Genomic DNA, 16,800 nt, shown 5'->3' on the forward strand with positions numbered 1-16,800 from the left:
AAAGACTCGACTCAGAGGAGCATTACACTAAACAAATAATTTTATTCACTGTGATTTGAAGAGTGGTAGCTTACATCATTACTGTAAAACGCCTTGAGATGCATGAAAAGAATAAAAATTTAGACGTGAAATTTACAGAGGAAGTGACAGTAGAAAGACTTAAGAGATTCCCCCCTTTAAGATAAACTCCAGAAAAATTTCCCTTTAGCGTTATCTGTCAGCATAACATTTGCTTACCTTTGCTATTCGACTAGCTGTTTCTTTGCAAAACTGAGTTGGGCTGTCAAAATGCTGGATTAAGTGAGGCAATAAGCAAAGGATGTTAAGAGGAAAGCCTATCAAAAAAAAAAAAAGCAAACAATAACCAATTTTATTGCACATGACTTTAAAAACCAAAGGTATTTTCTTCATGGTTCACAGAAACCATTTTCTCTTTATTTCTTGGAACACCTGACCTTCTACGATCTCTTTTTTTGTTGTTGTTGTTGTTTTTTTTGCTTTTACCAAGGAACTGAGGCTATCTCACGTACTCAAACAAACAAGCAAACAAATCAACCCGTGACTCTGTGTGGAAAAGCGGAAATTAGTAGACTTCAAAACACATTAGTTTACACTTCACTCCATTCAAAAGCAGAGAGCTGGTGCAATTCTATTAACATCACCTGACAGCTGGGAAGGATCCACCAGCGTGAGTTTGGAGACAGCGATGAGTTTACTGAGGAGGTTCACGGTCATCTCTTGTGTAGAGACTGAGGTAAAACCCTTAAGGAAGAGCTGCTGAAGGCCTGGAAAGTTATTCCATTTCAACTTGCTTTGTACATTTTCGATCTTCTCTCGACTCTCCGATTTATCCAAAGGCAAGTGGATGAGCAGTTTGTTCAGAAGCCTGAGCGCTAGGAGGTACTCGTACTCATAATCGGATTCTAGTAACGATGCTGCTATCCAAAATATGGTGGCCATCAAGTTGGTAGGCTCAGTAGTGGACTGCACGTCATACATTCCCTTCTCTCTCAGAGAGGAGAGGCTTCTAGTCCTTGCTAAACTATTGCTATGGTTTATCCGTCCGTCCATTATATCCAGTGTGTTACTCCGCCGCCGGTCACCTCTTCGGTCACCGATGAAAGTTAGTCTCAGAGAGTTACTTCTTGCATTGCTGTTGTATCCCAAGTAACTGCTACTATTAATGGGGCTTGTGCTTAGATTGAGCTGTCCAGTGCTTTTCCTGTTAGCTGCATACTTGTTTCCCAGTATAGGGTCATGGTATGAGGTTCTGGACCAAAAAATGAAAAGAGAGAAAGAAAAGATAAATGCATGTACCATCACTTCTTGTGCTAGCTCAATTTTACTCTTGAAAACACTGAAAAAGCACTGTTAATCAGGAAAAATTATGTTAGAGTGTATCTGACTTGGCTTATTCAAATTTTGGTTCTTTCCGCCATAGGAAAGCAAAATGTACAACAGTATCTTTCCTGCCGTGGCTGACTGTGTCCCATGAGCTGGATGACGTTTGATTTGAAGTAAAAATTCTGCTACAATAATCACTGGCAACTTTCAGCTCTAGGATTTAGTCCAAAGCAGACCTCATTTGTCTTATCCCCAGACTTGATGGTTCCCATGTCCTTATTTCTGTCAATGCACACTCTTTCCCCCAAAAAATCAAGCTCAAAAATTTATTTTTGATCTCTCCTTTTCCCTCACATCCAATTATCATTGATTTTATAAAAATAATGACAGAATGCTGCTTATAGGTGCCAGCAGCATGCAAAGTGCTAGGAATACTGAAGTCTTTTGGGCGACAGGGAGATGTAAACATTTATAGCTTGTTAATTACTGTTATCAAACTCTGAAGAAAACCCCCCAAGAACCCCCAAAATGGAATAATTCACACCACCCTTGGGGAGTTCGAAATGCTTGGCTAGGTGATGATATCTGAGATGGGTCTCAAAGGATAAGCCAATTTGGATTTGCGAGGAAGAGAAAGTGGGAGAGGACACTCTGCGGCTGCTGTGAGCCAGGAGGGGGCTGGCCTGCTGCGTGCGAGGCAGTGGGACATTGGGTGTGGCAAGAACGGAGCTGGGCAGTGACGCTGATGCCCCGTCGTGCAGCAGAAAGATCTCTGACCAGGACCTGAGAAGAACACCCCGCCACTTACAGCTCTGTAAGACTTTGCACACGGCCCCCCTGTCGGAGGCTCTCATTCCCACTGGTAATTCATCTGAGTTGTTTGGTATTATTCTCACCACCAATAAAAGAATAATATAATGTCACAGTTAGGCGCATATTTAGCTACTGGAGTTCTACCTACAAATCTACAGTTTGTCTGGCTTAAATTCTTACTGAGAAAGGGCAGAAAGAAGATCATAATGCTTCATGGTTTCAGCCAAAGTATCAATTGCAGATTCCAATGTGAGAAGAAGCTCAATCACAAATCCCTAGGGGGCAAAAAAAGGGCAGATTTTCATTAATTATGCTCTGGAAGAAAAAATATTGTAACGGACTTCCTGATGAGATTTAAAATTAGAACAAACTCAACACTAATATTACGAAATGATTAAACTCTTGAGCAACATGATCTTGCTAACTGATGAAAACTCATCAAACTAATGGTTATAATGGCACATTTCACCCAAAATTGCTCAGGCCAAAAATCGGAGTCACTTTTGTTTCTTTCTCTCACCTCTAAATTAAAGCTATCAGCAAGTCATGAAAATATTACTTACAAAATATATCCGAAATCTGACCCCCTCTCTATACCTCCACAGCTTCCCTTAATCTAAACTGCCCCCGTTTCAGTGTGGACTTTTACAATAAGTACCTTAGCTGAGTCCTACTGCCCTCCCAAGGACTGTACCTGGCCTCTGAAGTTTTCTAAATAGCAAATTATATCCATCACTTTCCTCTCAAAGACTAGGAGCATTGTTTGCCATCAACTCAAACTAAAAGCCCACCTCACACCAGGGCCTACTAGACCTCACACAATCTGGACCTGCCCACATCAACTCCTGACGCTAGACATACCCCATCCAATATGCTAGCCATACTGGTTTGCTTCACGTTCTTCAAAGAAAGGCCTACTGCTTCTGCCTCAGGGCCTTTGCACTTGTTAGTCCTATTTCTCAGGCCTCACTTTATTTACACATGTGTTTAAAACTCACCTTCTCAGATGATCATATATACAAACAACTCCCTCTTCCCTGCCACTCTTTAACCTGTTACTAGACCTTATTATTTTCACAGCATTAATCACTAAATAAAATCGTGTTACATATTCTTGGTGGATTAGAGACTTATTTTCCCAGTAGAATGTGAGCTCTGGAATGCCAGAAACTTTCCCTTGTTCACTATACTGTATCCCCAGTATCTAGAACAGTGTTAATAAAATCTCCACTCTGTATAGGCGTAAGTTCTCAATTGCATTATTTCACTTAATTTATCTTAAAAACTCAGCACTCTCTATTTCAATTTAATTTCCCATCTCTTTTACCTTGTGGTCAACCCAAAATAATATCCAAGTGTGCGTGTGTGCGTGTGTAAATGTAAAGCTTTCTCTAACAGGCACTAGATATTTGATTCAGTTAGTATGTTACTAAATATCATTTACAAAACTCTGTTTCATAATTCTTTGCCTGCTTGTGAGCATCCGACACGAATTCTACATAACCGTCAGACCTGTTATGCTCTGTGCTCGGCAAATGAGACCTTGACAGTGAGTAGCTCGATGGCGTGGAAAGAATTTAAAGCAATACCTGTGCATCTTCCCCTGGGTCCCCTACAGTTTCTACGAGTCTGGAGAGAACGTCAGAAAGTGTAGCTGCAGAAAGAGGCTGCTTTAGGGCCCTGAAAATCTGGAAGGATCTCCCGGCATAGTGTCGAGAAGAACAAGAAAGTGCTGTTTGCAGAGCAACTTCACTAAGGTGATGCTCCAAGTGCATTCCTTCTGCGAAGACAAAGGGTACCAGTGAGTGCTTCCCGCTGCTTGGAAGGCAGGGTTATCACCAGACGTGAACCATTCTAAACCCAGCGCCCAGCATACTGCCTGGCCAACCGGGCAGGCACTCAGATTTTAGAAGTCAGTGCCTTGTCTTTGCACTAAAGTCATGTGCATTTTAGAGGACTCTTCGCTCCCATCTCCAGGGCAGTGTTCTTGGAGAACAGGGTTTCTCAACCTCAGCGCTGCTGCTATTTTGACCGCACAAGTCTTGGTTGTGAAGGTGGACCTGTGCGGCATACTTGTGTGGCAGTGGTTTAGCCTCTGCCCAGCTGGACACCAAGAGCGACCGGTGGTCCCTTGCCCCCCCAAGCCCCCCCGTTGTGACAAAAATGTCTCCGGATATTGCCAGATATCCGAGGGTCAACAATCACCCCTAGTTGAGAACCAGTGCTTTAAACACATACATTTTTACTCTGATTTTCAAATGTCAAGTTTAGATCATAGAAGACTGTTACAGATTAAAACAGAATTTGAGTTTGTCATCTCCGCCTATGCTCCCGTCATGTAACTGTTTCCTAATATGTCACTACACTGTAACTTTGTCATCACATATGAAAAGAAGAACCCCAGAATGTCACAAATGACTTTCTTATTTTTTAAGGAGTGACTTAGTTTTTCTTGAATCAAAACAAATCTGTTATCGCAAATGAGTTCAAAAAGAAAATGAATTTAAAAAGATGTCTAGGGGCGCCTGGGTGGCTTAGTCAGTTAAGCACCCGCCTTTTGGTCCGATCATGATCCCAGGGTCCTGGGATCTAGTCTCGAGCACCAGCCCCACCCCTGCCTCTGCCTTCCCCCCGCCCATGCTCCCTCTCCCTCTCCCTCTCTCTCAAATAGATGAAATCTTTAGAAAAAAAAAAAGAAGAAAGAAAAACCCATCCAAAACTTTTTAATGCAGGCATGTCAACTGTCAACTCTTTGCTAAGCAGTATCAGAAATTTTCACATCACATTAAAATATCTCAATCAAAGTCAGCATCATCTGAAATACTTAAGAGAAGATACCTGAACTTGACTGCTTAAAAACAGAAACCACATGTTTCAAAAACGTAGTTAACTGCTCAGCACTCTTTATGCTAGGATTCTTGGCAGAAACATCCTCATGGTTCCAAAGGGGCCCTCTTTTCCTGAAAACAGAGAACAGACATAATTCCCTTGGTTTTAAACTGGCATTAACAGTTTCACTCCTAGTCACCTAAAATGTGCCTTTGCCACTAGAAAGGACAGCAACGGAATAAATCAAATAGCATGCACACAGTCCACTATTATTTATGTACTTGAATGTGTAATGGTCTCTCTCAAGGTGAGGAAGATCCGGGTTACAAGAAATTTCAGCCTCCGTCATTACAGTTAAATTCTCCCGGAGATGGTAGGAAAAGATGACAAATTCTGCCAAGTGAGAAGAGTACTGGTTACTGTTTCTGTGTTACAGGTCACAACATAATTTCGAGAGGCTACACTGTATTTAGACTGCAATGCAAAGAAAATAATTTACTAGCTAAAAATACAGGGAATGTTTACGACCGAACAGCTTCCTGCTGATTCTTTAAAATATCTTTGCATTCTCAAGGCTGCCTCCTTGTTTAGTAAGGGTTAAACTCCTTATTACCTCAGGCCCAGAGGGCCCTGAAAAGATTAGGCGGTCACACAGCCACTAGTTTCCAAAACCTTTAATTCATCCTGTTCATTGCCATGAGACGGATTGTTCTCGACGTATTTAATTGTGCTTCCCACCCCCTTCCCATCCAGCTCAAGGATTTTCAATAATTTCTGTTTTCTGGAAAGATGAGAGATCTGTAGCCTGTGGCCTAGGCCTCATGGCCCTCCCGTCTGAATTCTCCAGTGCCTACAGAGTTTTCTCGTCTAGAAACATCTCCCTCAGCATTACAGTCAGACTGGCTTACTCACCAAACACATTTTACTTCTCATGCTCCTGGTGATTTCTCTCTTGCTGTGGAACACCAACCCCCTTGTCCCCATCTAGGTGTCTTCCCTACTTATGGTGCCTTGTAAAGAGTAAAAATCTGATGACTGCCAATGTAGCTAATGGAGGTGGGATACGTATTCTGATAATACTGTCTTCTCTTTGGCCACCTGGTACCCAGACACGATTAAGGTCCTCCTCAGGGAGGACTGTGTGAACCCAAAAGAAGTCTTCGGAGGCATCAACTTTTCCAAGTGTCACATAGTATACACCTGGGTATTCCAAATCAGTGGCCAGCCAGCAATGAAAAACAGGGTTCCCCGTAGCTGACAAATGCAAGAACGACTTAACACAGCCCAGTTGCCAGAATGGCGAGAGCTGTGACGTTACCTTGAGGTAATGAATTCCATGAGGGTTTTGACTTTTCCATCCTGCTCTACTGAGATGTCGACCTCATTGAGGATAGTGGTGTGCAGATGGGAAATGGCAGCGCTGTTATTTCCTAGGCTGATACTAGAAGAGGTAGAACTTGAGCTAAGCCCTGAGTCAGTCATGGGGGAGGGCTGGTAATCAGGTATAAAGTCACTAACGCCCGCTGCAAGAGAAAAGATGGTGTGAATACCAGACAGGAGAGGATCTCACACACTATCTACAGTTAAACCCTCCTTCCTCACAGGTTATACGGGCCCCACGTGGGAATCTTGGCACCCCCTGGCGCAAATCAGCACTCCTCCTGTGGAAGCCTCATCAGCACCAAATTCCAGCCCGTGAGCCTGGGGGCCAACATTGTTTTCCTCCTATTAAAACTTAACTATCTGGATTGGGGCGTCTGGGTGGCTCAGTGGGTTAAAGCCTCTGCCTTCGGCTCAGGTCATGATCCCGGGGTCTTGGGATTGAGCCCCACATCGGCCTCTCCGCTCAGCGGGAAGCCTGCTTCCCCCTCTCTCTCTGCCTGCCTCTCTGCCTGCTTGTGATCTCTCTCTCTCTCTGTCAAATAAATAAATAAAATCTTTAAAAAAACAGACAAACTTAACTATCTGGATTTACTGTGAAGTCCTCTGCTGCCATCTGCTGAGGGAAGCTGAAAGTGGCACTTTCCTAATGTTTTGGCATGTTGTCTCAACACGTGTTGAGCCCAGTGTTTCCACAACCTGAACTGATTTTTCTTAGGGAAAGGATTTGACACTTTCCGCTTCATTTTACGTGAAGAAAGATAATTTTCAAAACTTCGTAATATTTATATTACATCAATTATTAAATTCTTTTACAGGCTGTTACTAATTCCGATCTTCACAAGATGGCAAAAGGAGTCTTAAAAACAAATAACAAAAACAAACTCTGGAATTTTAAATAAAGATGCTTCAACATAAAAGAGGCGTAAGCTTTATTCTATTGATCTTTTAATCACATTTTAAAAGGTGAGATATTTACTAATTGTTTCCTTACTAACTACACGGTTTTAAGTAAAAAATAGGGTTTTAACCAAGTACTTTAACCCTGTATCTGACGTTATAGGACTAGTGAAAAAAGGTAGTTTTATTTCGTTTTTTAAAAACACTTTCTAGGGGCGCCTGGGTGGCTCAGTGGGTTAAAGCCTCTGCCTTCGGCTCAGGGTATGATCCCAGGGTCCTGGGATCGAGCCCCACATCTGGCTCTCTGCTCAGCAGGGAGCCTGCTTCCTTTTCTCTCTCTCTGCCTGCCTCTCTGCCTACTTGTGATCTCTGTCTGTCAAATAAATAAATAAAATCTTAAAAAAAAAAAAAACACTTTCTAGATCACCTATTATTAACCTGATGATACAGACAAATGTAGTAAGTTATGGCTATCAGGAAAGAAGAAAATGTAACTTGCAAAGTAAAAAAACGCATACTAACAATGAAATAACATTTATATTAAAGTCAATAATTTGGACCTCATTATTCAAAATGTGTAACTTGGAACTTACTAGACTTAAAAATGCGTAACATTTTAAATACAGTAAATATAGGGGCACCTCAGCGGCTCAGTCAGTTAAGTGTCTGACTCTTGGCTTCAGCTCAACTCATGATCTCAGAGTCATGAGATCGAGCCCCGTGCGCTGGGCTCCGTGCTCAGCGGGGAGTCTGCTTGAGATTCTCTTTCCCTCTCCCTCTGCCTCTGCCCCCACTCACATGTGCTCTCTCGCTCTCAAATAAATAAATCTTTTAAAAAATACATACATACATACATACAGTAAATATAACCAAGTTAATAAAAAACTTTAAATGTCTTCCTCTGTCCATTTTTCAGATCTTGAGAGTACGAGGAATCTAATACAAGTTCAATGTCTTCTCCATAACTGTGCTCAATCAGCTAAGCACTCGTTCACTGATCTTCAACTTGTATGTTAAGAAGTAAAATCTGTACGATGAAGACCCTTAAAAGGCAAAACACTCAAATACTCCATGCTTATTTCTTTTACTAGTGAATAAATAACGTAAATGGTCCTTAAACTAATAAAACTACACTTAAAAAAATGTACTTCAACTTTGATTTCATTGACTTTCTCCACTGCAGACTTCAAATTAATGAAGCATGATTCCACTGTCAATCAAACTGGGCATTTGGAGCAAATACCTGTGAAAGTGTAATCGGAGTGTGCAACCTGTTTGACTGTAAGCACCCTGGGCTCGTTAAACTCCTTGTTCCTGAGAAGGACAGAAGCAACAGTGCGGATGTTACTGTTGGATCCCATTACTATTAGTAAGTGCAGAAGCAGGCGTTTACAATGCTCGTACACCTCAGGGTGGCAGTGGTCAAACCCTAGAAAGGACAGGAGAAAATAATCATCAATAAAGAGAAATAATGACTACTCTTGCTTCCAAACACATATTTTAAAGAAAAGCGGACATTACAGAACATGTTTTGTAGAAGACGATGTAGAAGACACAAAAATAGTTATTGGTCTGGAATTTTTATCATTGTCTTAGAGCACTAGGGAGAATCAAGACAAGTTTTCCATGCATTTTCTGACTAAAATTTAGCAATCTATTAGGGATTATTATTACTTTGGGGGTGTCTGGGTGGTTCATTCGGCTGAATGTCCGACTTTTAATTTGGCTCAGGTCATGGACTCAGGGTTGTGAGATCGAGTCCCACATCAGGCTCTATGCTGGGCGTAGAGCCTGATTGGGATTCTCTCTTCCTCCCGCTCCCTTTTCCCTTCTCCAACCCCCCTTCCCTTCCTCTCTTAAAAAGAAAAAGAAAAAAATCACTGTTACATAACACTTTATGTAAATGAATTTCATAAAGGCAAGCATTTTTTGTGCCTAGCATATAACGGAAAGTCAGTAGATGTTTATTATCCAAGAAATGAATACATATATAATAAGTGTGCATATCAGGAAAACTGTGGAGAAGATGGCTACCCTGACCTGCTTCAGGAAGTCAATTCTACGAGCACGAGAAGGACTGCGGATGGGATGGACCCCATGTGTCTGTGACTGAGGGCCCAGTGGAGTTTCAATAATCAGGCTGTCCAAAATCCCATTCTTTTGGGAAACACTTAGAACCCATTTTAATTTTCCATTTACACTGGAAGTTTCCAGTTCCAGAGGTAAATTAACTTTACTCTTGCTATAGCTCTCGAATTTTTCGTGCTAGAGGGTGTGTTTGTGAGAGGTGGGGGGTGCCGCAGGACAGGAGAGGACAGAAGACCTATTTGTGGTTAAGAGAGAGGTGAGGACTAAGTCCCTACTGGGCCATGAGAATCACCATAAAAGGCATCGTGGAAATGATATACCACAGAACGACAGCAGAAACACCAAAAAAAACAGACTGTCTTTAAATTATTGTAGAAATATAATGTGACATTGAGTTAGAAGCAATATTTATTACCTATAAAAATTGCATGAAGAAGAAGATGGAGGTAGCTTCCCCATTCCACTTTCACACTGTGATCAATGATCAGATCGGTCAAAAGGATCACGGCTATGTTACACCTGTGACAAATGAGAGTGCTATTAATGTTCTATCCGAGTCAACTTGAGAAAATCTTACGCCAGTTACTTGAAGACTTTTTTAATAATGTATTTTATGGAAAAATACAACTTCTCAAGAAAAAAAGATGAAAAGAAATATAGCTGAAGAAACCATTAAGTGATAGTTTTAGAATAAAACATTACCTGCTAAGGGCTCCCCAAAGTCAAGGGCCATAATTTCTTCATCTTCAACCCTGACACCTAGCACACTGCTTGCCACATAGTAGGTGTTCAGTACGTGTCTGATACATTAATAAATTTTGAGAGAATGCGGTAACTGTTCTATTGTGTTTTCGCTAAGTAGAATTCAGTTTTAACACAATTCAAAGTAATAGTGCCTAGTGCCATAGAATATTTTTCAGATGTAGTAACTGGGTCCCAGAAAGGTCAAGTAACTATGCCAGACACCCAGAAAAGCAGCGGCAGAAGTAGATTTAATAATATTAATTGTAAACAGAATTCTGAGTCTGTAGATTTCTCGAACTCTAAACACATGAATCTCATTTGTTGCAGTATCAAAAGAAAGAAATTGCTCTTATGCCGTGTTGTCAGATAGCAAAAAGAAAGCTGAAAGTGTTAAGCAGCGATTTGGCTCATATGAAATAGGAATGACGCTGTGGTCCACCTGTGAAGAGGTAATCCAGGTGATGACGTTTCAGGCAAGTAATCCACCAGTGGTGACCAGCAGCCTCCAGCTGGTGGGAAGGGTAGTGGCTCTCCTTGATTATGCTCCATCACTTTCAGTCGCCAATTAGAATAAAGTGGCATTGAATCACCTATCAAAATAAAATGATCTCATTTTCTACACCATCTATTTTCTGCCCACATAAGCAAACTCTAGTAAGACACCATTTATTTATAGCATTGGAAAGTGATAAGAAAATAACTTCCCACTCTTTTTTGACCTAGGTTTGCTAGGAAGACCTGAGCACAACTATTGTCAAGTTAAGCAAATCAGAGACAGAAAGAACTATCAGTTTAGGTTCCATCGTTCACAGCAAAGCAAAACTACATTCGTACTCTGTTAGACTCCATAATTGATGTCCAAGCCACGAACCCCATCAGAGTGAAGCTGCCTTGTAGCAAGGGCCTTCTGGTAAGTTACTACGTTCTAAATTTCCTGAGATAGGGCCAACACAAACCCATGTTAAAAGGAAATCTGCTTTACCGCAGCGGGGCTGTAGGGTGCAGTGAAAAAATGACATCAGGAAATGTGAATTCTGTGTGACATGGGTAAGTCACTTAACCTCTCTGGACCTCAGTTCCATCATGTGCAAAGTGAGGAGATTGGACCAGATCATCTTCAGGGTCCCTTCCCAGTCTGAAGGCTGGTGCCTCTATTCCACTCTCCCCCAGTGTTAGAGGGAGACTTGGGGGGACATGCACTTTGCGACTCCAAGGGCAAATCTGCCAGTAAAATGTGAATCCACAGAGAAAGAGCAAACCTGGTAGAAAAAGCAGGCTGTAGCCAGTGTCTACGGTGCTTCTCGAGAACCAATTCTTATGTTCCTTTTGATTTATCTATAAGGGAACCTGTGCTTTGAAAACAAATTTCCCCATTCGTGCTGCTGCTTAAAATCAGGACATTTCGGATTATGTTGGAACACCATCAGTGGCACTTAAATACTCCTCTTAAAAACAATTTATCAGAAAAATATATTCGCTGGTATCAACATAATAATACACCTCGCCATTATAGTCATAAAAAAACATGTGGAATTTATTACTTTTTTCTTCTTCATAAGATCCTCCCGAGCTGCTACTGTATCGAGATTCTAGTCTGTGATGCTGACGATTTAAGTGACTGCTTAGTCCACTGTAGATGTCAAGGTGCACATAGCTATGGGAATGATCGTGGCAGTTAGTCACAGTTCATGGTAAAATGGTATTTGTACTTTCACTTTCTATGTTTAAAATAGAACACAGTACATAAAACACTGAAAAAAGCTTCCTATGATATACCCTAATTTCCACCATATAGTTCAAAAGCTTAAGCTTTTTTATTTTTTTAAAAATATTTTGTTTATTTATTTGCCGGCGAGAGAGAGAGAGAGAGAGAGCGCACAAGTAGCAGAACTGCAGGCAGAAGGAGAGGGAGAAGCAGGCTCCCTGCCAAGCAGGTAGTCCAACGAGGGGCTCGATCCTAGGAATCCGGGATCAAGACCTAAGTGGAAGGCAGATGCTTAACCAACTGAGCCACCCAGGAGCCCCAAGCTTAAGCTTTTAAGTCAATTATTTCTACCTGAAGACTTTTCTTAAACTGTTGTGGTAATAATGTTCTGGTGAAACCTAGCTTATCAATAACAGGCAGAGTAAACAGCCATTTAGAAAACTCTAAAAATGCAGACGACACAAAAAGACTGGACATAATCTACTCAAACATTAGAGCACAGAGAAGAAATCTAGCACGTCAGCATTCTGATAATGAAACGGTCATGGTGGAAATTTTCCACAATGGAAATATATTTCTTCACTAGAATTCTGAAATATACACTCAATGAAACATACATTGCAATGCAGAAATGATCATTTATTCTGGTGATAATAGTATCTGTCAACCTGAAAGGCTAATGAAGAACAGAGAGGTACTTACCTCTCTTCAATACTCTCTTTTATGGGCTTATTATCAGGATTACCATCTATGGGAGCTACCATTGTATTGCTACTGGAAGTAGTTCCTGCAATCAGAAATGAAACTATCTGTGAGCTTAAAGCCTGGGATAACTCAGTAAGAACAAAAGATTTCAAAATTACAGATGTTAAAACTCCACTAAAATGAGAGCAGGGTGATTTTTCAAAAGAAATGTACTCATAATGACCAAGAGGGAAAGGAGACAACAGCAACCAAAGTTTAGAAGCTTGAAAACAAATGGACAAGAAGTAAGTCAGCTTTGAGGAGGCTGAATCCTAAGCTGGTAGTGGGGGAAACCAAGAAGCATCCACAGCTTTATTGCTGAACCTTCAAAAGACTCAGGCATTAGCAGCACTGAGTACCTCTGGGTGTAGGGGTTAGAAATGTAACTAAAATAGCGGGCTTGGTTGAAAATCTATTTCAGAAGTAGTTGGTCCCCAAGATCTATGCCCCTCCACTTCCAGAAATCTTTTTTTTTTTTTCAACTTTACTCATTTAAGTAATTTCTATACCCAAGATGGGCCTCAAATTCATGACCCTGAGATCAAGAGTTGCATGTTCTTCCAATTCAGCCAGCCAGGTGCCCCCAGGATTCTTTTCTGATAACAGTAAATCAAAGATTTCTGGGCTAGGGCACATTATTTACAGCTGAAAGAGGAAGAACTTCATTGAGAATAGGGGAATTGAGGGGAAATACACACACTAAAACTTGAGATGGTATCCCCTTGAAAGCTTCTCACCCCACTGAGTTACCAGAAGGCATGAAGACAATGTTGCGTGTACATGTGTATGTCTATCCATGGATTCTATGTATGTGTACATACACACAGCCCTACACACTCTACTTTGGGTAGATGACTAGTAGAGTTTTGTCTGGGTAACTGGATTAGTCCAAGAGAAGAGACCGATAGACACTTTCATCAGTGAAATCATCACACAACAAAAGACAAAGTCAACAAGCTCCATATATACCTACAAAATATCCAATCAACTTTTCAATATTCTACTCTTTATCAAAAAATACAGATCTCGAGTTGGTAGGCTTTTGAGGAAAGCTTTTACCAAGACAAATCAAAACAGAGCAATATAGAGAAAACAGGCTCTTCTGCAGGGAGAAGAAAATTAATTATAGATGACAGTCCAACCATGAAACATGAATAAGGTGCTCCTAAAAAAAATTCATTAAAAAATAAACTCTTTGGAATTAACATTCTGACAGATAAGAAAAACTCTATGGAAGTGTTATCAGAAATCCCTTAGAAAGCAGAACAAAAGGAGCCAAGAGATGAAAACAGATGACAAGAAATAAATTATGAAATATTTCTAATTACACAGATGTTATTAACATGCCAGAAACATTTCATAGAAACTGAGTGACAAAGAACTTCATGGAAATATAACCTAAAATAGTCCTGTTATTACACTGATTTTCAGAGGCAGTTATTCCCTCAGGGATGTAGTTTCTGCAACTGAAAATATTACTGTGATTATATCTGTATATACATATAACACTCACATGACTGGACATTAGGTATCATATATGCCCAAATAATTATAATACAAAATTACAGAGTAGGTCAATAAGTAAGCCTTTTCTATATTTAAGATACTATTTATACTTATTAGAAAAATGCTTGTTGTATAAGGATATATAAATCTATATTCCAGTTCCACACACATATGTGTAAGTCTGTTTCCCTCTATAATACTAAGAACCCTTTCGAGGTCCAACTCCTTCACTCCTGTGAGGATTTACGAAGTCCTGTCAAATTGGTCCCCACACGGGACTCACGATGGCTTTTGTGTTTCCTGACACTGTTGAAAACAAAGGCCCGCTGAGCTGAACAGTTAGGTAAAGCTTCTCTTCGGAGACCAAGGGGTCGGTTTTAAGGGACTTCTTACCTGAGGTGACGGAAGGGATTTTGCAGCTGGAAGTGATGCGGTAGTACGGGGGGTTATCCATGTGAGTGACGCCTGAGCTGACGGGATCGGTCAGCTGGAGCTCACTCACCAGCTCTTCCAGCAACTGCATGGTTTTGTCTCTACCTAAATAGACAATAACTTTCTTCACCTGTCACAAGAGAAAACGGTTCAGAAGAGACAAAGGACAATTTTTCTTTCATAAATTGGGTCTCGAAGCAGGTTTTATCAGCTAAGATCCATTCGAAATGGTATTTAAATAAGCCCAACTTAAATCTGAACATTGATTGCCAATAAGACGTTAGTTGGCTTTATAAAGACGGTGTTCCCCTGGCCCTCAGTGTTAGATTTAATCGGGATGACTCGACTGCTTAACGGTTTCCACATTATCTACTTCCTTACTATTCTGCTTTTTTTTTTTTTTTAGAAAAGCAAAAGATAACTGCTTTCCTATAAATCAGTGTCTTTTTAATGAAGAGATTTCAATTAATAATACCATCCCTACGTTCCCCTTAGACTTCAAACACAGGATTTTTAATTCTGCTTCCCCTACTAAGACTCTGTATTTAACCCAGCAGGTGCAGAGTGGTGATTACAAGCAAAGAACTGGAGCTGAACTAGAACCCAGACCACACAGCATGGACTGGGGCGTAGACACTTGGTAGCTATGCGATTGCACAGTTACTCTCGGTTTTCTCTTCTGCAGAATGGGGACAACGACACCTACTTCATAGAGTTGTTAGGATTAAGTAAGATTTAAGAAAGCACTTTAAACATGCCTAGTACATAGTATGAGTTAAGTAAGGGAAAAAGAACATTTCAGTAGTATGCATTCTGTGTCTCGGCAATAAGTATTAATGAATCGCTTACTAACTAATCAGCCTCCTTTTTTCTTTGTACTTCAATCCTTGCAGCTTAAAAAATGTGGTCCTGCCAGCATAGGTGGGGGAGGGGAGAGGGAGCTGCTAGAAATATAAGATCTCGGCTCCACCCACCCACCCCCACCCCCACCCCCCCACCCCCCCACCAGAACCAGATACCCTGGTGATTCACCGGCACACAGAAAAAGGGGCAACTCTGCTTTACATGACCCCAGGGCAAATCCTATTTATTTATTTTTTAAGATTGAGTGATTGATTTTTAGAGAGAATGGGGAGGGACAGAGGGAGAGGGAGAGGGAGAGAAAGCAGCTCAAGCAGGCTCCCCACTAAATGTGGAGCCCAACTCCGGGCCCCATCCCAGGACCCTGAGATCATGACCTGAGCCCAAATCAAGACTCGGGTGCTTAACCGACTGAGCCACCCAGGTGCCCCACCCTGGGCAAATTTTTTTTTTATTTAAGATTTTTATTTATTTATTTGACAGAGAGAGAGAGATCACAAGTAGGCAGAGAGGCAGGCAGAGAGAGAGGGGGGAAGCAGGCTCCCCGCTGAGCAGAGAGCCCGATGCGGGGCTCGATCCCAGGACCCTTAGATCATGACCTGAGCTGAAGGCAGAGGCTTAACCCACTCAGCCACCCAGGCACCCCACCCTGGGCGAACCTTAGAATATGCTTTATTATATCATACCAGAAATCTTATAATGATTGCCCATTGATAACCGACCTACACACAGCTCTGTCTCTATCCAAACCGCTTTAAGTCTTCGCTAAGTCTCTGTTCTCAGACTCAGTCACCTCCTAACCCTGCTAGATGCATTCCTGCCTCTGTGCCTTTAATCCATCTGACCGTGAGAAAGCAGCCAGGCTTCTCCACAAAGTGGGAATTCACTCTACTATGTGACGGAGCTCATAGCTGCCCAACGTTGAAGAAGTTACTCTCTGCCCTGTTTTATTCATCCATAGAACTGCCGTAATCTTCACACACTCAGATCTAAGAATTCAATGAAACAATGTAGATGAGGTGCTTATTCCATGCCTGGCCTAGAATAAGCGATTAAGAATGAAAATCGAGAAATTATGATGGTCATTAAAAATAGCTCCTTTTTTAAGTTCCTGGCAAATGGTTATTCCCTGAATTTCATCTTGGCTTCTTGGCATTATTACTTCCTGCCTGTTTCTTCTTCCAGCCCAACTCACACATCCTTCCATCCAATTACAGGTACCTTCTATGTGCCAGACACTAGACCAGGCTCTGGGAAGACAGCAATAGATACAGAGCTGTGTGTAGGTCGGTTATCAATGGGTAATCATTGTAAGATTTCTGGTATGATATAATAAAGCATATTTTAAGATCTGCCCAGAGATGGGGTGCCTGGGTGGCTCAGCTGGTTAAGCACCCGACTCTTGATCTAGGCTCAGGTCATGATTTTAGGGTATTGCCTGACATTGATGTGTG

The 16,800-nt window shown here is 41.3% G+C and overlaps 1 protein-coding gene across 2 annotated transcripts in view; it reads right to left on the reverse strand.

Annotated features, from left to right (window-relative positions):
- FRYL (FRY like transcription coactivator) overlaps nucleotides 1-16,800 on the reverse strand; it is a 139,462-nt gene that overhangs the window by 44,160 nt on the left and 78,502 nt on the right. For both annotated transcript variants that reach the window (XM_080797035.1, XM_080797034.1), the window contains 12 exons: nucleotides 14,447-14,615; nucleotides 12,506-12,590; nucleotides 11,640-11,752; nucleotides 10,538-10,688; nucleotides 9,770-9,873; nucleotides 8,510-8,695; nucleotides 6,305-6,509; nucleotides 4,996-5,117; nucleotides 3,747-3,937; nucleotides 2,338-2,432; nucleotides 663-1,270; nucleotides 238-335 (listed from right to left, as the gene is read on the reverse strand). In XM_080797035.1, coding sequence (XP_080653161.1) covers nucleotides 238-335; nucleotides 663-1,270; nucleotides 2,338-2,432; nucleotides 3,747-3,937; nucleotides 4,996-5,117; nucleotides 6,305-6,509; nucleotides 8,510-8,695; nucleotides 9,770-9,873; nucleotides 10,538-10,688; nucleotides 11,640-11,752; nucleotides 12,506-12,590; nucleotides 14,447-14,615 — 2,127 coding nt within the window. The remainder of the gene's footprint in view (nucleotides 1-237; nucleotides 336-662; nucleotides 1,271-2,337; nucleotides 2,433-3,746; nucleotides 3,938-4,995; nucleotides 5,118-6,304; nucleotides 6,510-8,509; nucleotides 8,696-9,769; nucleotides 9,874-10,537; nucleotides 10,689-11,639; nucleotides 11,753-12,505; nucleotides 12,591-14,446; nucleotides 14,616-16,800) is intronic.

The sequence above is a fragment of the Martes martes genome (assembly GCF_963455335.1).
Source record: "Martes martes genome assembly, chromosome: 2".
NCBI lineage: Eukaryota > Metazoa > Chordata > Mammalia > Carnivora > Mustelidae > Martes > Martes martes.